Source organism: Labeo rohita, chromosome 3, assembly GCF_022985175.1.
Source record: "Labeo rohita strain BAU-BD-2019 chromosome 3, IGBB_LRoh.1.0, whole genome shotgun sequence".
Taxonomy (NCBI): Eukaryota; Metazoa; Chordata; class Actinopteri; order Cypriniformes; family Cyprinidae; genus Labeo; species Labeo rohita.
Window position 1 is genome coordinate 33,304,420 of NC_066871.1, and position 20,352 is coordinate 33,324,771.

At 38.4% G+C, this 20,352-nt stretch overlaps 1 protein-coding gene across 1 annotated transcript in view; it reads left to right on the top strand.

Moving 5' to 3' along the window:
* pitpnc1a (phosphatidylinositol transfer protein cytoplasmic 1a) overlaps nucleotides 1-18,859 on the top strand; it is a 109,843-nt gene extending 90,984 nt beyond the window's left edge. The window contains exons 6-9 of the mRNA XM_051105926.1: nucleotides 9,586-9,681; nucleotides 12,538-12,693; nucleotides 13,314-13,377; nucleotides 17,503-18,859. Coding sequence (XP_050961883.1) covers nucleotides 9,586-9,681; nucleotides 12,538-12,693; nucleotides 13,314-13,377; nucleotides 17,503-17,816 — 630 coding nt within the window. The 3' untranslated portion in view covers nucleotides 17,817-18,859. The remainder of the gene's footprint in view (nucleotides 1-9,585; nucleotides 9,682-12,537; nucleotides 12,694-13,313; nucleotides 13,378-17,502) is intronic.
* The last annotated feature ends 1,493 nt before the right edge of the window (nucleotides 18,860-20,352 follow it).

Sequence of the window (20,352 nt, forward strand, 5' to 3'; positions counted from 1 at the left end):
ACATTAATTGTTGATCAATGTCCAAACAGCTGATAACAATCTCAGAAGTTTTGACTTCTTTAAGATCTAAGCGGAAGAAACCCACAAGTGATTTCAGATGGGATTTGTCCTGGAGAGAGTTCTGACTGAGCTTGACTCCTTAATAATGCTGGCCTGCAGTCAGTCTGAGAGCTTACATGCCTCAAGATCGTTCCAGACGGTGGTTACGGTCTGTCTGAGCCTGTGCTGTCCCGAGCTTCTGTTTGAGTCTCCACGCACATGCTCGCTCGCTTAGAAAGAATTTCACTTTGTTTTATTCCTTCGCTCCTGGCATCAAGTAACACTTTCATCCTCTGCCCCAAATGAGAGCATTTTAAAGATCACTCACTGCAGGCAGATAGTTTTTCCTCTTCTGTGATCGGTTTGAGGTGTGTGCGGGTGTGCGTTTGAAGATCTAACATTTACAAAATGATCTGCTTGAACTTCAAATGATTAAATGTACTTCAGAGAGGGAGAGAAGTTAGTTGTACAGTGTGATGGGATAAAGTTGTGACAATTAAGAATGGAAAAATGATTGGTAACAGACAAAGTGACTGAATGAAATATAAATGTGCTTGTGGCACTGTAAAGGAGAGGTGTAGGAGCCAGGTAGCATCTGTTGGGAGGTTGTGAGGTGCTGGTTGGTTCGCCTCAGGGCTATTTCTGCATCTGCAGGTGAGAAATAACAGAGCGCTGCATTCTTTCACCATCCGTGTTTCACGCTCGGTTGAGATGCCAACACTTCTTTAGTAACGGCGGCTGATGAGCAGAAAATAGCTTTAGGTTTTATCACCCATCTCATTCTGTTCACCATGTGCTGTTGATTTGCCCTGTCCATGGTGCTGAAATTAATGTTTGAGCGTCAGATCTGCGCTCAACATTACTGTGGTATCTTGTCAAAACACAAGACCCTCTAAGACCCTGTAAACACCACTTTGTTTCCAGACCGATAGATGCCTGTGCATCTTGACTTGAGATTGGTGATTTCAGGCACTTAAGTTGGCCTTGTGTTTGGGACCATTGCCTCGCTGAAAAATACATTTTATCCAGAGCATGTTTTTATCCTACTAAAGCAGGTTCCCCTGCCTCATTTCTTTGTGTCTTGCACCACTAATCCTTGTGTTTTAACAAAAAGCCCAGTTCCTGCTGAGAAGAGACAGCATGGTGCTTTGGTGTTTTTGAGGTGTGGGCAGTGTTAGATTTGCTTTATATCACTTTGGATTTCAGCTGAAAGCATTTTCGGTTTTTATTTGACCACAAAATCTTTTCCCACATCACAGATGGATCAGCATTATGCATTTTGACCTCCTCCAAAAGTGCTTTCACATGGTTCTTTTAAAGTAATGGCTTCTGTTGAGCCACCTGTCCTGTACAAGCGCTGCGTATTGATGCAGGTGGTTGGAAAGAGGGGTGAAGAATTTAAAAATAAGAGAGATTTGCGATATCAACCAAAAAAAACTAACATACATTTTGATGAGATTGTAAAAACATTTTTTATTTAAAGGAGAAGTCCATTTACAAATAATTTACTCACCCCCTTGTCATTCAAGATGTTTGTGTCTTTCTGTCTTCAGTCGTGAAGAAATTGTGTTTTTTGAGGAAAACATTTCAGGATTTTTCTCCATATAGTGGACTTCATTGGTGCCCCAATTTTGAACTTCCGAAAATGTAGTTTAAATGCAGCTTTAAAGGGCTCTAAACGATCCCAGTCGAGGAAGAAGGGTCTTATCTAGTGAAATGATCTGTCATTTTTTTCGTAAAATAAAAGTTTGTATTCTTTTTAGGCACAAAAGCTTGTGTAGCACAGGCTCTGGGATGTGCGTTCATGTACTATTGAATCACGTCGAAAGGTCACGCGGAACGTAAGACCCAGTGTTTACAAAGCGAACGTGCAAAAACTAAGAAAGTGCAAGTAAGTCAAACGCTGCTTACAAACAAAAAGGTACAACGATGTCGGACGATTCTGAAGTTGTAGGAGAAATTAACATGGAGTTTTTCGACAAACTTTTTTTTGAGCCGGAGTACATAGACAATGGACTTGTGGTGATTCGAAGACGTGATTCGTAGTAGTGATCATTTTGAAGTTCGGATCATTTTACCGACTCAGACCTTTGAGTATCGTTCAGCAAAATGAACGAATATTTTTTCGAATCATTTCGTTCATTTTAGTAAAATCAGCCTCAAACGACTCGAAAAACCCGAAGACTCGAAACAGGTGAACTAATTCCAGTACAGAACCTAATAGGATGTTGCACATGCGCGACTGAATGAATCACTGCCCGAGATGACTCGTTCTTCCCGAGTCACATTAAAGATCCGTTCAAAATGAACGAATCGTTCAAGAACGACCCGTAGACGCACATCCCAGAGCCTGTGCTACATAAGCTTTTGTGCTTAAAGTATACAAATTTTTATTTTTCGAAAAAAAAAAAAACAGATCGTTTCGCTAGATAAGACCCTTCTTTCTTGGCTGGGATCATTTAGAGCCCTTTGAAGCCACATTTAAACTACATTTTGGAAGTTCAAATACGGGGCACCAGTGAAATCCACTATATGCAGAAAAATCCTGAAATGTTTTCCTCAAAAACCATAATTTCTTTACAACTGAAGACAGAAAGACATGAACATCTTGGATGACAAGGGGGTGAGTATATGCCAATATATTGTGCACTATAAAACCAGAAACATGCATTGAAGTCCCCAGTTTTTTTTTAGATTTTAGTATGAATATGTTAGCCTTAAGGGCTAAGTGTGCTCCAAAACAATCCCAAAATTTGCATTTGAAAGATATAAGCATTCAAAACTTACATTCTTTCACTTCCACCAATACATGTGACCCTGGACCACAAAACCAGTCGTAAGGGTCAATTTTTCAAAATTGATATTTATACTGCATCTGAAACCTGAATAAATAAGCTTTCCATTGATGTATGGTTCTGTTGTTAGGATAGGACAATATTTGGCCGAGATACAACTATTTGAAAATCTGGAATCTAAAGAAAAATTAAAAAAAAAAAAAATGAAAATATTGAGAAAATCACCTAAGTTGTCCAAATGAAGTTCTTAGCAGTGCATATTAGTAATCAAAAAGAAAGTTTTGATATATTTACGGTAGGAAATTTACAAAATATCTTCATGGAACATGATCTTTACGTAATATCCTCATGATTTTTGGCATAAAAGAAAAATCTATCATTTTGACCCATACAGTGTATTGTTGGCTATTGCTACAAATATACCTGTGCTGCTAAAGACTGGTTTTGTGGTCCAGGGTCACATATATCAATGATTTTGATGACATCCCCCTGCACTTCACCTTCTCATCAAACTTTCTGTCCAATCAAATACTCTCTAAAATCCAAAGCGTCCCGCCCCTACACTATAAATAGACACTGAAGCTGCGACTGAAATCAGTCACTTGTTCAAAGAATTTGTATTTTCTTTTTGGTGAATGGCACGTAGCGCACTATATAGAGGATAGGGAACCATTCAGACATTGTAAATATGCTTTCTATTGGGGCAAATGAAGTCTAGTTTCATGTTGTGTCACCCTGCCCCGGTCCAGAGACACGATAGTACAAAGTGGATCACTCCGCACAGTGTCACTCGGCGCAGACCACGAAACGTATTGAACCCATTTGATTTCTACGCAGAATGCCAGATTTTATAGCGCTATGGATGAGATTGTGGCTGTCATACGGTGTCAAAATGCAGCTGTACCGAGCCCAAGCTGTGATATAAACAAAATGTTATTGGCTATATAAAAAAGGGGATGGGACTGCTTGATATGTCCCACCCTGTCTTCCTGTTTCATTTAAAATTACATCAACACATAGAATAACGCTGCGTGTTTCAAAGCACTTCAGTGAAACTTTAACAAAGTAAAGTGTAATGCTGATTTTTAAGCTGCTGTAAGATGTTTCTGCATCACTAGTGTAACCAAATGGAACTGCAAACTGATCTGTGGCTGAGAATTCATAACAGAAGATTCATAGCCTAAGCGAATTCCATTGTTTTCTGTGTAAACATGATAAAAGGACATCTTTGACCTTTGGGCTCTTCATATTTTGCTCTTCATCTTTTCAGCCTCTCATGAATGGCACAGCGATTAAAAAAACACAGCACTCAAGTTAAAAGAAATTTTAAAAAAAGAGAGACCTTGTGGTTTCCTATTCCAAAGTAAAAATGTGACCCTGGACCACAAAACTACTCTCAAGTAGCACTGGTATATTTGTAGCAATAGCCAAAAATACATTGTATGGTCAAAATCATTGATTTTTCTTTTATGCCAAAATCATTAGAATATTAAGTGAAGATCATGTTCAAAGAAGATACTTAGCAAATTTCCTACCGTAAATATATCAAAACTTAATTTTTGATTAGTAATATCCATTGCTAAGAACTTCATTTAGACAACTTTAAAGGCGATTTTCTCAATACTTTGAGAACCCTCAGATTCCAGAATTCAAATAGTTGTATCTCTGCCAAATATTGTCCTAACAAATCAAACATCAATGGAAAGCTTATTTATTCAGCTCCCAGAAGATGTATAAACCTCAATTTAAAAATAAATTGACCCTTATTTGTTGTCCAGGGTCACAAATATGTCCTTTTAGGTCTATATTTCCCCCTTCTTTGTTGTTGAAGAACATATATAGAGATTTAAGATATGGAAAGGATCTAATTTTTAAAACTACATTTTAGTCTTGTCGTTTTCCTCAACATTACTGATATAGTCATGGTTAATGATGTTGCCTTATCTTTGTCTTGTCTCAGTCATGGAAAAATAGTCATCAATGAATATTTTTGTTGTTTTCGTTAACAAAATTAACACTAGAAACTAGGAAACTCAAGGCCCTAAGACACGCCTTTTTAAAAGCGAAAAAGTGAGAAAACATTGTAGTACAAAGCACATAATATTACAGTAACAACGGCTTCTGTTCTTGCTCGTCTGCAATAGCGTAACCGAATGCGCTGACGATGTATCAGGATGCGCAGAGGTGTGCAAATACTTATGCTGACAGACAGGTAGGACAGCCTATTGTAGCCTTCGGACCGAAGGATATGATTGGACAAATGTTGTATGCTCCTACGCCATCAACAGACAATATACATACATTTAGACCACTTAGTGATTGCTATCAGGATGTGTAGAGACTTTCAGCCAGCATAACAAAAAATGTTGTGAACAAAATCACCTAGACCTTTGGTCATGGGCTCTTGCTGGCTGTACCTATTGCAAGGTGTTTAGTTTGCTTTGAGGTTTTGCTGGCTCTTCCTGTTGCAAGGTGTTTAGTGGGGTTCAGGTGTGAACTTTATGCCGGCCAGTCAAGTTCTTCCACACCAGACTCAGTAAATCATTCTTCACGGACCATGCCTTTTTGCTTAATCGACCACGGTCACACTTCAGGTACGAGGGCCAGCACTTTGCCGTCTTCAGTGGAGAGACATTTGAACCCACTCTCTCATTTGTCTCCTTGTTTTTTGCACCTGTAGAACTCCGTCTGCATCTGTAAGAGGAGAAAACACAAATCCTTGATCTGTATTCCGCCTCCTCATTGGTGTGAGAGGCTGTTTCTGATGTTTTCCCTACATTTGAGCCATGTTGGCTGCTTTGAAGTTTAAACGGCGCACTCCAGCATGCATTAGTCTGTGTTGCAGCAGGAGTCTACTTTAATGTTGCTTATCGCCACCGTTGGGATGTAGAGTTTGCTCTTGTATTTTGTTCTTTTGGCTTTGATAAACAAGCTTGTCTAAGTTTCCTGCCACATCTCTGAAATTAAGGCCGATTTTATTTATTAGAGCCATCATTCAAGTCCTTTTCAAATTTCCTCCCCATCTCTCTTGATAAGGTCCACCATACCTTATTTTCTAAAATATTCAGCTACTCCGTCATGTCATCCCCTTTCGTTCTTTGTTTTACGATTTCAAACCATCCATTCTACACTTTCACAGCTATAGTGCACTCTCCTTTGTGTCTACATTTTAAAATAAAGAGGTTTTATACATTTCTCTCCATGTCATCCCTGAAGCTGACTGTCGGTTGGATATGAAAAGAATTACAATGTAATTGGCAAACCCACACAGGTGGCAGACAACAGGAGAGCCGTTCTCTCACCTGAAAGCACCTGATCCTTTGAAGCGGAGCGCTCTCACCCATTAAAGTCTTTGTTAGGCTGCAAGCACTCGGATGAGTGGCAGCTTATGCAATACGCGTGCTGGCGTTGATTCGCGCGCAGACCGAGAGCTCCTTCTTGTGGACAGCGTGGAGTCTGCAGCTGTAGATGTGTTTGAGTCTGCTGAGAGTTGCTGAAGATTCCTACAGTAGATCTCTCTTTACTGTTACTACAACAGAAAGACTTACACTAAGTCATATCCTGGTGACAAATGAACAAGCTTGTGTTCATGCTGAGTGATTTGCTGCAATAAAGCAACCGGAAGGCACTGTCAGTGAGAGTTTCGAGGGACCAATTTGAGCAGCTACTGCGGTTCAAAATGTACCCATTCAGATGGAAAATGTCCAACTACAGTTACTTAGTTCAACGTTAAGTTGAACCTCACAAACTTAAAAAACAAATCCCTCTCACTGGATCAGTCTGGGAACTTGTAAAGAATGACTTTCTTTCTAGGTGCACTGACTAAAAAGCTGTTTTTCAGTTTTGTGTGCAGTAAATATCAAACTCTTGGACTGTGGGTGTGAGACTAACTAGCTACCAACAATATAGCAACTTGGCAACCAGGGGTAATATGGTTAATAAATAATCAGATGTCAAGATAAATTATCCTAAGAATGATCAAAAATAATTGCCATTATAACCCAAATGCGAGGTCATAATAAAATGAAGTCAGATTAGATAATAAAATGGAGTCAGATTTGAATTTAATCTAAATTTAATAACTTTGCACGCTGAAAAGACAGAACACGCAAGAAACCTTCATCCATCTTTGGATACCTATGTTGGGCCAATTTAGTGGACCTTACACTAGCTTGTTGTTAGCGTCCCTGGTGAAAAAAACAGCATATGCTGGTAGGCATGTTTTGCTGCTGGGATGCTGGTTAGGTGTGTTTTGATGCTGGTTTAAGCTGGTCCTTTGCTGTTTTATGCTGGTCCTTTGCTGGTTGATGCTGGTCCTTGACCAGCAACATGACCAGCATAAACCAGCTAAGGACAAGCCTAAACCAGCATCAAAACACACCTAACCAGCCAGGGTTGGGGCCATTCATGAATTGAATTGAGAATGAATGGTAAATTCCAATTCACTTCCTGGAATGGAATTGGAATTGCATGCAGCTGACAGGAAACAGAATTGAAATCAAATAAATTCCACTAAATTCCACTTGAGATATTTAGGCCTGAGAGATGCAATCTTAGCGATGCCAAATTTCAGGAAATTATGATAATTTGATGCAATAAAAAGTGAAATACATGAATGAACATGACTCATTTTTTTGTGAGTTGAGACATATATTATGTGGTAATCATATGTTGAATGTATAGTACATCCAGAAACTTATCACCACTGTCATTCAATTATTAATTCATAATGTTCAGTTCTCATTTTTATTTACTTGCATTTGATCAACTCTATTTCATACATTACTTGGTATTTGTAAAGCATCATAAATAAAGTTCAAATGTATGTCTCTAAATGCAATCACAAATAAATGCTCAGAAACAGCAATAAACGGAATTCAGTGGAATTTCCCTGAATTGAATTCCACTTCCTGTAATTCCAATTCAATTCCAACTCTGTTTCCTGTAATTGTTGTTGAATTCCAATTCCAATTCCATTTCCTTCTTTGAATTGGAATTGTTGAGTTTATTCCTGAATTGACCCCAACCCTGTAACCAGCATATGCTGTTTTTTTCACCAGGGATGTTTCTAGCATGATTAGCCAGTTACTAGCATGACATGCATGTGACTAAGATGTTGTTAGCACCACTAGCAAGTTACTAGCATGTTGCTAGCCTGATTATCCAGGTACTAGCATGTTGCTAGCATGATTAGCATGTTACCAGCTTGTTGGTAACATGTTTCTAACATGATTAGCATATTACTAGCATGTTGCTACTATGATTAACATGTCATTTTTTATTCTAGCATGATTAACATGTTATTAGCATGTTTGCTAGCATGATTAGCATGTTACTAGCTTGTTACTAACATGTTTCTAGCATGATTAGCATATTACTAGCATGTTGTTAGCAGGCTTAGCATGTTACTAACATGTTTCTAGCATGATTAGCATATTACTAACATGTTAGCAGGATTAGCATGTCACCAGCATGTTGTTAGCATGATTAGCACGTTACTAGCATGTTTTTAACATGATAAGCAAGTTAGTAGCATGTTACTAACATGATTAGCAAAATACTAGCATGTTGCTAGTGTGTTTCTAGCATAATTAACATGTTATTAGCATGTTGCTAGCATGGTAATAGCATGTTGCTAACATGATTAGCAAGTTACTAGCATGTTGCTAGTGTGTTTCTAGCATAATTAGCATGTTATTAGCATGTTGCTAGCATGATTAGCAAGTTACTAGCACGTTGCTAGTGTGTTTCTAACATAATTAGCATGGTATTGGCATGGTTAGCATGTTAATAGCATGTTGCTAACATGATTAGTAAGTTACTAGCATGTTGTTAGCATGGTTGATATGTTTATAGCATGACTGAAACCAGTTAAAACCAGTTAAAACCAATTGATTCAATAAAAAACAGCTAAAACCAACCTAGACTGGTTGTCTAGTTTTAGTTTAAGCTGAAAATAACTGATTTAACCTTGGCTGGTCTTTTAGCAGGTCTCCCAGCTTGGCCACCTAAGACAACCCTGACCAGCTAAAAATTGGCCAAAACCGCTTTAAACCACTTTAAAACCAGCCTTAAAACCACCATTCAACTTATGCTGGTTTTCGCTGTTTTTTTAAGTAGGGAGTTGTTAAGCTTTGCTCTAGCAATAAACAGCTTCGATGCACCACAGGTCTCTTTGTATAAAAGTTTTCACCCCCTCAATGAAAGTCTATGGGATTTTAGGTGGTTTTGATAGTCTGGTTTTCAGAAACCAGCCTGAAGGTCTGACCTAAGTTTGGTGGTTGTAGCTTTAAAGTTTTAGGAAGAGAGACTGACTAAGTTTTGGCTAAGCAGCAGCAGCAGCAGCTTATATAGCAGATCAGTAAATTGTCTTTCTCAAGCCAACTTAATAAACACAGCAGTGATGAGCTCTAATTAAACACATCTGAACAAGCTAATCAAGGTCTTCTGGATTACTAGGAACTTCCAGGCAAATATATTGGGGTAGATTGGAATTTAACTCTGCAGGATAGTGGCCCCCCAGGAGCGAATTGGACACCCCTAATTTAAAAGGTTAATCTACTACTACAATGAGCCACAGGCGACAAGGTGTTCTGTTAGATGCTTAGTCTCATCCCTTCCATATATCTGTACATTGTTGCATCTCACACCATTGTTGCTTTTAGTATGGACAGACAAAGGAAATGTGTTACATTTTCAGTGGCAGCTTTTTAACTAATTTTCCCTCTAACGTCCTCTCATTTTGCTGTAGATCTTTGATACAGAGCTCCGAGATGAAGAAACAGAGGTGTGCTTTATTGACATCGCCTACGATGAGATTCCAGAGCGCTATTACAAGGAGTCCGAGGTAAGATATTTCTTCAATAAACCAAATAAATGCATAATCCATTAATGAAACGATAAATAATTTATAAGCAATACAACCCTGCAATGTACAAATTTCCCTCCAAGGTACAATGTGTGCCCATTTCCATCTCTGTAGTTTACTATATATTCCCCTCCCAATATTTTCCTCACTGACCTCTATGATTTATTCATTTGGGCTCTGTTGATATGGTATTTAGTGCTGATGGGATTTTGTTTTGAAGAAACCAGGGAGTGCTTCTCCCACATAGAAGAAAACAAAGGAGTATGGGTTATTTTTAAGCCAATACTGAATTATTAAAAAGGCCCTGTTGAGATCTCTACTGGATACATGCAAGACTCAGAATCACCTCTCGACTGTACCGCTGCAGTAATTCATTTTCACATACTGTCTCTCTCCTCCTGCAGAGGTAAGCATAGACAGATGAGAGGAGTGCAGTGTTATCTTTTTCTGGCAGGAGCTTGCTGCTATCTAAGGATCCAGGCCAGCAGTCGTTCTGTTTGAGGAATAAAAAGGCAGAGGTGGAATTAAATGTGGAAGGGAAAAGAACAGCTGCAGTGCTGGGAATGATAAGTGATCACTCTAGTCCTCATTCAGACAAATAAAAGCACTTGTGTCACGGAAAACAACCTTAGCACTATGTCCTAATGGAGCACAATGCAAAAAATAAAAAAATAAATAAATAATCCCGTCAGTGTTTGTTTGAAAACATTTGCAAAAGTGAACAAATCCGTTCCCAAAGGTCCTTTTACAGACTCAAAAAAGTATTCTTTGTTTTTTACACATACACTGGTGCAGTGCCTACCAGTTGCGTTCCTGGAGTCGATTTGAATTGAATTTTGAAATTTGAGTTAAATTTTTTTCAAAAACAATGAGCTTCCAGGAACTGCTGTTGATATGAATGGATAGCTTGCTCTAGGTATAATAGACCTTGTTGATTATGATGCCATAATTCTTACCATTTTTGTGTGGGTGAGATGATTTTGTTGTCTATTGAAATGACAAGGTCTTGGCAGGGGTGCTTCTTGGCCAGAATGATAAGCAGCTTGGTTTTCAATAAATTCAGATATGCAGACAGAAATATTTTACAGCCAGATGATATTTGGTTGTCAGAGGGTGAAAAGAGAATTAATTGAGTACCATCTGCATAGAAATAATGGGAAAAAGCTCTGAGATGGTGATAATTTTGCAAAGTGATTTAGTGGAAAGAAAGAATAAAAATGGCCCAGGTACTGAACTCTGCGGGGACACCGGTGGGTAGTTGGTGTTTAAAGCACTCACTTCAAGTGCTTTGCTCTCCAAAGTGAGCAAAGTGATGTTAACTTTTAAATTAAATTCACTCTCTAATTTTGCTTAGTGTTTTGCATAGTTGGCATGTGTTGGTTCATCTCCTGTCTTCCTACTATTCTGCTATGAATAAGTTAGTGTAAAACAAGTCATTTCCTGTTGCCAGCAGGTGGCGCTATGATTATAATCTAATATTGGCCTTTAGATGTGTTCAAGTCAGTACTCTTATCAAATGTGTGAATTTCGGGGAAGTTACAACAACTTTCTTTTCCATGGCGAAACTTTGTCAGGCTGCCACAGACACGCCCTTTAACGAAAACTCCCTTTAAGCAATTTTAAGGGCACCTATTATGCCCCTTTTTACAAGATCTAATATTAATCTTACGGCTCTCCTGAATGTGCCTGTGAAGTTTCAGATCCAAATACAATACAGATCGTTTATTATAACGTGTTAAAGTGTCATTTTTGGGGCGGGTCTAAAAAGTGCTGTTTCAGGGGTGTGTTACCTTACATGAAAATGAGCTGCAACTTCCCGCCCGACTCCAGAAGGGGGCGGAGCCTAGATGTCTCTCTTTTATGTATGGCAATAAACAGAGAGGAGTCACTTTCTAATGCGCACTGCTTTACCGGTTTCGGTTTCACTTTCGCTTTCGAAATCTATCACATTTAGCAAGGAGGGGAGAGGATGGACAGGGGGGCAGGGCCTGCGGATGCCCCCCACTTTGGCGTAACACCTGTCTTGCTTCACGCAGATGCAAAGTAATCGGTTTAATGCATTTACATGGCAGAATTTTAATTTTGTTTGTTTATAGAAAGGTTCACACAGTTTAGCTTAACTCTGCACCTTACTGGTTTTGTTATATTTGTCAAATAATCCATGAAAACTTGCATAATGTAATTACTTTCCTTTATTTACAGGTATAGATAAATATCAATGAACTTTACAAAAAGATATATAAATAAACTCTTACAAACATTTGTAAAACCAAGTTGTAGTTGTGCATAGACTTATAGGTAAAAAAAAAAAGTAAAATAACTAAATTTTCTAAAATTTACTAAAACCCCTAAAAAAGCCTCAATAGGCATTTACAGCAGAAACACTAATGTCCTTGAATGTTTTATGATAATGAAACAGAGCAAGGGTGTTCCTGACAGGACACTGCTTTCGACACAGCCGTTCACACGCAGACAAATTGTATTTGTATGGCTGAGTTACAACAACTTCCTTTGTCCATAGCAAAACATTGAACTTTGTCAGGCTGCTACGGACATGCCCTTTAAGATAAACTCAAGATCTTCGCAATTTAACATTACAAAGGGCTTTAGATTAAATCTCTAGGAGGAGTTTGTTCAAATACAATGCCCTAAAATGACAAAAAAGGCACAAAATGTGCAGATAAAATGCATAATAATTGAATTCCTTTCTGCTATTAGTAAGTCTTATGAAGGTTGAAATGTGACATTCTTATATATTGCATATAAAATAAACTCTGTGGGCCATTTTCAAATCCAGGACTTTCTATTTTACTTCCATTCTGTATTCTACTCCAGGACCCACGATGCTTTAAATCTGAGAAGACAGCCCGGGGTTTGCTGCAGGAGGGCTGGAGGGACACGCAGGATCCCATCATGTGCTCCTATAAGCTAGTAACGGTGAAGTTCGAGGTGTGGGGACTTCAGACTCGCGTGGAGCAGTTTGTGCACAAGGTCACTTCCACCTCTCCACATGCATATCCCGGACGAGCCCCCTAAAACCCTAACCTTGTAGTTACTCTCACTGCAGATCATTTAGATCTATACATAGATCTGACTATTTAGCTATGCTTACCATAGTATCATCTAGCAGGACAAATCCCTGGAACATCTTTGTTGGTTCTGAAACAATAGTCCTGTCAACCAATCAGATTTAAGGGTTAGGATTAGTCAGCTTTGTGCTAAAGCTGGGGCTTCAACAATGTTTCTTTTAACCTTTTAATTTCCTTCTGATGTTAGGGTTATTGTTAGCATTGGGGTTAGGGATGATTAGGAGTATGTTCGTTTGACAGAAATAATTTTCCAGGACCAACAAAAGATCCAGGAACACATCCAGTACATCAGGGATGGGCAAGTTTGGTCCTGGAGGGTCACTGTCCTGCAGGGTTTAGCTCCAACCCTAATGAAACACACCTGAACAAGCTAATCAATGTCTTCAAGATCACTAGAATGCTACAGGCAGGTGGAGCTAAACTCTGCAAGACAGTGACCCTCCAGGACCGAACCTGCCCAGCCCAGCCCTACATGGTAACATCACAATCACCATATATTTGTACCTATCTTTCTTTCTGTAGGTGGTGAGGGATGTGCTGTTGCTGGGTCATAGACAGGCTTTCGCTTGGGTTGATGAGTGGATTGGTAAGTTTGGCATTGACCAGCCAGTCATGCACACAGCCTTCCCTTCAGATTGCTGTTTATTCATCTCTTTACCTTTGTTTGCTGTTTCTTTTGTGTTGCCTGAGTCCCAGAGTCATGACTAACAAATCTCATGGATGCCTAAGGATGTCGTGATCCATATCTCACAACCGTGTTTAGTTTTGCATGAGTCACGACAAGAACAAACAGACAGAAAAGAGATGTTTCAGCTGAGAAATTCAGCTCTTTGAAGTTGTTCTTCATGTTCTCATCAAGGACCTTGACCGTACTGATTAAACTGTATAACGTTTCAGTCATGAACACCGATTACAAAACATAGAGAGCATTAGAGAGAAAAGTCATTTTCAAAAAAGGAGATCGCATCTTCTTTATCTCTTCTGGAGAGTAAAGCAGGGGTCTCCAAACCTGCTACTGGAGGGCCAACTTTGAGCAGTTTAGCTCTTTCCCCAATCAAACATAGCTAATCAATGTCTTCAGAATCACCAAAAACTTTAAGGGAGGTGTGTAGGAGCTAAACTCTGCAGGAAGGTGGTCCTCCAGAAGAAACTCTGACACCCCTGAATTAAAAAGTACCCCTCACTACCATCATGAGATTATTAACCAGGATTTGAGAACTCATGGTTAACTGATAGATAGTTTACACATTTAAAAAATTCTGTCATTCCAAACCTATAAGACCTTTGTTTGTCTTCGGAACACAATTTAAGATATTTTTGATTAAAAAAATATATACTCAATTGTACTCTCCAAAATGGGGCTACGGTGCTGTCTATGAAGGGTAAGAGAGCTCACAGATATTATCAAAAATATCTTAATTTGTGTTCTAAAAACTAACAAAGATCTTACGAGTTTGGTGTAACATGAGGGTGAGTAATTAATGACAGAATTTTCATTTTTGGGTGAATTATCCCTTTAATCCAAGACTCTCAAACTCAGCTTCTGGAGGAGTTTAACTTCAGCCCTAATTATCCAGTCAATTAAGTTCTTCAGGACCACTAGAAGACTACAGGTAGATGGGTTGAAACAATGTTGGAACTATATTCTGCAGAACTGTTGCCCTTCAGGATCTGAGTTTGACACCAATGGTTTAGTCCAATATAAATGAATGGGATAGTTCACCCAAAAATGAAAATTAGCCCATTATTTACTCACCCTCCAGGCATCCTAGGTGAATATGACTTTGTTCTTTCAGACGAATCCAGTCGGTGTTATATTAAAAATTATTCTGGCACTTCCAAGCTTTAGAATGGCAATTGGTGGGTGTTTCTCTTCATCAATCCAAAACAAGTCCAAAAAAGTGCATCCATCCATAATAAAAAGTCTCACACAAGCTAATTTTAATCCATCTTGTGCCAACTGGTCATACACCAAAGCAGCTCTTGGCGGATGATGTAGAATGTCGGTATTGCGCATGCGCCGGTGAGTCTCACAAACCAACGTTTGTTTACAGGAGCAAAAGAAGCAAAGTTTCTGTACTTTAGCAAAGGAAAACCAGTCTTTTCTTGGTTTATATACGTCACTTCCGAGTGGCACATGCGCAACGCTGATGTCTTGCATCATCTGCTTCTGTGTATGACCAGATGGCGCAAGCTAGATTAAAGTGATTCTTATGTTTTAAATATGGATGTTATTCTTACAAAAATGCATTACCACAGGATGCCTTTATTCACCCCCTCCCTGCCCAACACCCCCTAAAGCCGGGTGAGGCACTTTTTTATTATGGATGGATGCACTTTATTGGACTTGTTTTGGACTGATGAAGAGAAACACCCATCTATGCCATTCTAAAGCTTGGAAGTGCCAGGATAATTTTTAATATAACTCCAATTAGATTCGTCTGAAAGAAGGAGGCCATATACACCTAGGATGCCTGAAGGGTGAGTAAATAATGGGCTGATTTTCATTTTTGGTTGAACTATCCCTTTAAGAGGCTTTCGCACTGGAGGAACCTTTTCATAGTTCCTACAACTATTGGCGGAAGTTCCCAGTTTTTGGCGTGTTCGCACCGCAGGAACTAGTAATGTATTTAGTTCTAGGAACTCTGTTTCAGGGAAGTAAATTAGCTCCTACTTTGGAGTAGTGTCTAAAATAGTCCTATAGGAACTACCAGTGACGTAAGTATATGTTGATTGGCCAAAACGCATATGAAACACCAGCTACCCGGCCTTTTTAAAAAGCCATGTAAATAAATAATATTTATTCCAAAAAAATCGAAAACAGTGTGTTTTCTTCTCAGCCTCAATGATATATAATGCTGCAAATTGTCATAGGAGATTTAGTCTCTTAGCACAACTTTTTGCTCTTTCAGTTGCGTAAATCGTGCATTTACATTTCACCTCCATTATCACGAAACCCACGACACACAACAAAAACAGCTCTGATCACTGCATCCTCCATTCACCGGTCATTGATGTTTGTAAATGGGGGCTTTCGCACCGCATAGTTCTAAGAACTCAATTCTAGGAACTAGCCAGCATGGTGGTTCCTAGAGAACCAATCACCCTCAGGCAGTTTTCCTGGTTGCATTCATACCAGCAGCAGGAACTCTGAAGCGGCCGACAGTGATGTCTTTATTCACAGCATTTACAAACGTCAACAACTGGTGAATGAAGGACACCGTGATCAGACCTTAACGGAGATGGAATGTAAATGAACAATTTACGTGATTAAAAGAGCACGAAAATGTGATTAAATCTCCTAAGACAACTTGCAGTGTTACATATCATGGAATCTGAGAAAGCAGGTAACCAAATGCCATTATTAGCGCTGTTTTCCATGTTTGTGGAGTAAATACTTTTATATGTTTTTTTAAATATGCCAGGTAGCTGGTTTTTTGTAAGCGTTTGGCATATAGAACTGTAGAACTGTATTAGACTCTGCTCTGAAGTAGAAGTTAATTTAGTTCCCCCAAACAGAGTACGTTTCTAGTTCCTGTGGTGTGAATACGCCAAAAAGCAGGTACTTCTGCCAATAGTTCTAGGAACTATGAAGAGGTTTCTCTGGTGCAAAAGCACCCATACACTTACATCACTAATAGTTCCTATAGAACTGTTTTAGATTCTACTCTGAAATAGAAGTTAATTTAGTTCCCCTAAATGAAGTTTCTAGAACTAAATACGTCTCTAGTTCAGTGCCTGAAAATAGTCTCCCTGTGCAAGCAGGTGGTCACCTTGGTTACGTTGAGGGAACTTAGCCTATTTTCAGGTGCTGCATAATATCATTGCGCCTGCTGCACCCATGGTACGGCAGCAAAGTTCCTTGATTATTACGCCGGAATGAGAGTAAAGTTCCTAGCCATATCAGCCTAGAAAATCGCAACTTTTTATTTTCCGTCGGTCTTAGTACACAGTGTAACTATAGAAGAGTCAAGTTTTAAATAGGAAAAATACAGAAACTCTTTGGTCATTTTTGAGCGAGATGCTAAAGGTCTAATCGGATTCAATGATCTATGCTAAGCTATGCTAAAAGTGCTACCACCAGACCCAGAGATCAGCTGAATGGATTCGAAAACAGTAAAACTCAACTGTTTAAGTCTAGGAGAGTAGGAAAATGAGCCTATTTTCAAAAAAAGTGGAGTGTTCCTTTAATTTAGTTCCCCTAAATGGAGTTCATGGAACTAAATACATTTCTAGTTCCTGCGACGTGAACACGCCAAAAAACAGGTACTTCCTCAAATAGTTTTTCAAAAAGAACTATGAAAAGATTCTTCCGGTGCAAAAGCGACTATACACTTAAGTCACTGGTAGTTCCTATAGAACTGTTTTAGACTCAACTCTGAAGTAGAAGTTAATTTAGTTCCTCGAAACAGAGTTTCTAGAACTAAATATGTTCCTAGTTAATGTCATGAGAACACGCTAAAAATGGTTCCTATGGTGTGAATGCCTCTAACGCAGTGCATAAAGACACCGCTGATGGCCGTTTCAGAGTTCCTGCTGCCAGTGCAAATACAACCAGGACAATGATACAAGGAGGAATTGGTTCTCTAGGAACCACCCTAATTTTGGAGAACTACACGGTGCGAAAGCTCCTTTACATTGGTGAGGAGACTTTGCCTTCACGTTTCGAATGTCCACTATACCCCACTAACAGAATTTTCTTTGTTTAAAGACATGACAATGGAGGAAGTGAGAGAATATGAACGAGCCACTCAGGAAGCCACCAATAAGAAGCTGGGAACCTTTCCGCCAGCTATTGCCATCAGCGAGACGCCCCTCCCAGCCTGCGCTCGCAGTGGCCCATCCAGCGCTCCCTCTACACCCCTCTCCACTGAAGCTCCAGACTTCCTTTCTGTGCCCAAGGACAGACCACGGAAGAAGTCAGCTCCGGAGACGCTGACTCTTCCCGACCCAGCACGGAGAGACTCTGCCTTCCGCCTTCCCAGTCTCTTTTCCTGGGGTCCCAGCACCCCACAACCTGAGTAAACCACAGTTCCGGCCTTAGTTTATGACAACACACTCCAGTGAAGTGTCTGTTTGACACAGTCGAATCAGTCTCTCTTTAAATACTGAGAGATACTTAGTTTCCCAAACACACACACACACAGAGTGGCTTTTCAACCTGTTCAACCTCATGTTTTACACTGGGAGTTAATTTACAATAGGCCAAAAAGTGCATTCTGACTTAGAAAAATGATACAGATCACTGTTAAAAATATCTCAGGATTTGTCCCATTGATAGACGGAACTGAATCTTTTCCTTTCTTTTTTATTTTCCTTCCTGCTGAGCCATTTTTCCTACATATGTTGAATATGGATAGGATTTGTAGCCACTGTTGTTTTGCTGTAGTGGTGTATTTAGTAGTATATTCTGCTCAGTTAATATTTCAGTTGTGATATTATGTTAAGTGACTATCCTCAGGCTTCTGAATTTCTCACTCCAATGAATCAGTGTTTGACATGTACTGTAAATATCTCATTTCTAAGAATGTAGGGTTCAATTTGACAGTGGTTTCACTATGCTCTTGTCTTTAACTTTAATCAGTTTCATTCCCATGGACTCCGAAAACCAAGCGGTACCAATTTTACTGGCCGTGCACTTTTGCGTGGTCTGCTGTTAGACAAACTGGAACTTGTCTGTACATATTGTAGTTTATCTTCATAAATATATTTGTTAGGTTGACGAGCATCTGCCATGTAACTGAGTATGCTGTTCTACATTATATGTTCTTGGTTGGGATTAATGTGATGCATTATTATCCATGAATATGAATTAAGTCCTGAAAGAATGCTTGATAATTAGATCGTTGTATAATCTTTGAGCTCTAAGGAATGTTTGCTGCTGCTGGCCGATGTATACTTTGTAAATTGAAAAGCTCTTGTACTCTTGCTGGTTCCCGCATATCTGTTCTTTTAAACTGAAACACTCTTTTCTAAAGGATTCAGAAATGCACATGCCAAATCTTGGGAAATCATGCTTTTGATGTCAACTGCCATTGTGAAATTAAAGCATTTGCTACCTATTGGAATTTCTGCTTCATTCCAGTTGCACTAAACCTGTCATATGTTTTTGCTGTTTATATGCATGTGTGGAAATCTGTGTTTACCAGGAATGTATTATTTATTTTTATAAACTATTTGTTTTATTTTATTTTTTAAAACTTGACAGGAATCTATTTAGGTGTATTAAGTATTAAACAGCCTTGCAGTTCATCGAGGTTATAATATAATTATAATGGTGAAAAAAAATATGTTAATATAAAAAAATAAAAATAAAAATAAAATAAAAAGTTTTCATGATTAAAGTCTCCAGATTAGGGTTGCCAGGTTTTCATAGAAAAACCCGCTGGTAAAAATCCCATTCCGGGAAAACTTTTTTTTTTTTTTTTTTTTTTTTTTTTTTTTTTTTTGGAGGGTTCCCCTGGTAAAATTCGCATTCCAGGGCCTAAATATCAAACCGAAATGACCTACAGCAAATTTGCATTGGTAAATCATAGACTTGGCAACACTGCTTCAGAAGATATGGAATTACCCATATGTTGGTAACAAAACTCTTTAGGTACCTATTGGCTTTAAATGTATTGAGAAAAATAGGCAATGGGAACTGAAACTCTTTAATTATGAACATTCTTTAAAATATCTTTTTCTGTGTTCCACTGAAAAAAGACATGTATACAGTTTTGGGATGAGGGTAAGTGAATGGTGATAGCATTCTAATATCGTCAGAAGCTGATTTGCTGTACTTGACATTTTAAATTACCACCACAGCAAGTAAATATATTAACAGCTTATTTTAGGACTGTGTTATCAGAGTAGCAAACCCAGAGTTTCATAAGCGCATGATTGCAATGAAAAGCAAATATTGCAGATATTTAAATAAAAACCTGTCTTTGATCAATTTCATTGCAATTTATTGCCTTGAAATGTCCATTTTTTAAATTCAAAATGTTTGATTTTAGTATGAGGTTTATTGTGTGCAAGAAACGTAACTCAAAAAACTGATTATTGTATGGAAGCTTGTTTCAGCCATGTGGTTAAATAAACAAATAAATAAAATAAAATAAATAGGTAATTGCGATTTGTTTTTTAAGAGACAAACTTTTTTCTCTGAATTCTGAGTTTACATCTCACAATTCTAACTTTTTTTCTTTCTTGCAATCACAAGTTTATATCTCAATTTCTCACAAAGACTTTTTGATACGTGGTAATTTTTAAAAAAATAAAACACATGCATGGTCAAATTTTTCACAGTAAGATCCATGCATTTAGAAAACAGACAGGGTGAAATTTCATTTCATGCCAACATGAAATAAAATATGTCATATATATGATATGACTGCGAGAAATAAAGTCAGAATTGTGATATAAACTCACAATTTTAATGTTTATATATATATATATATATATATATATATATAATAAATAAAACATACAGTAAGTGTCACACCACATTACTTGAAATAAAATATTTTTTCAAATATATTTTTTCCTCAGTTGCCACTGCAACATTCTCATTTTCATT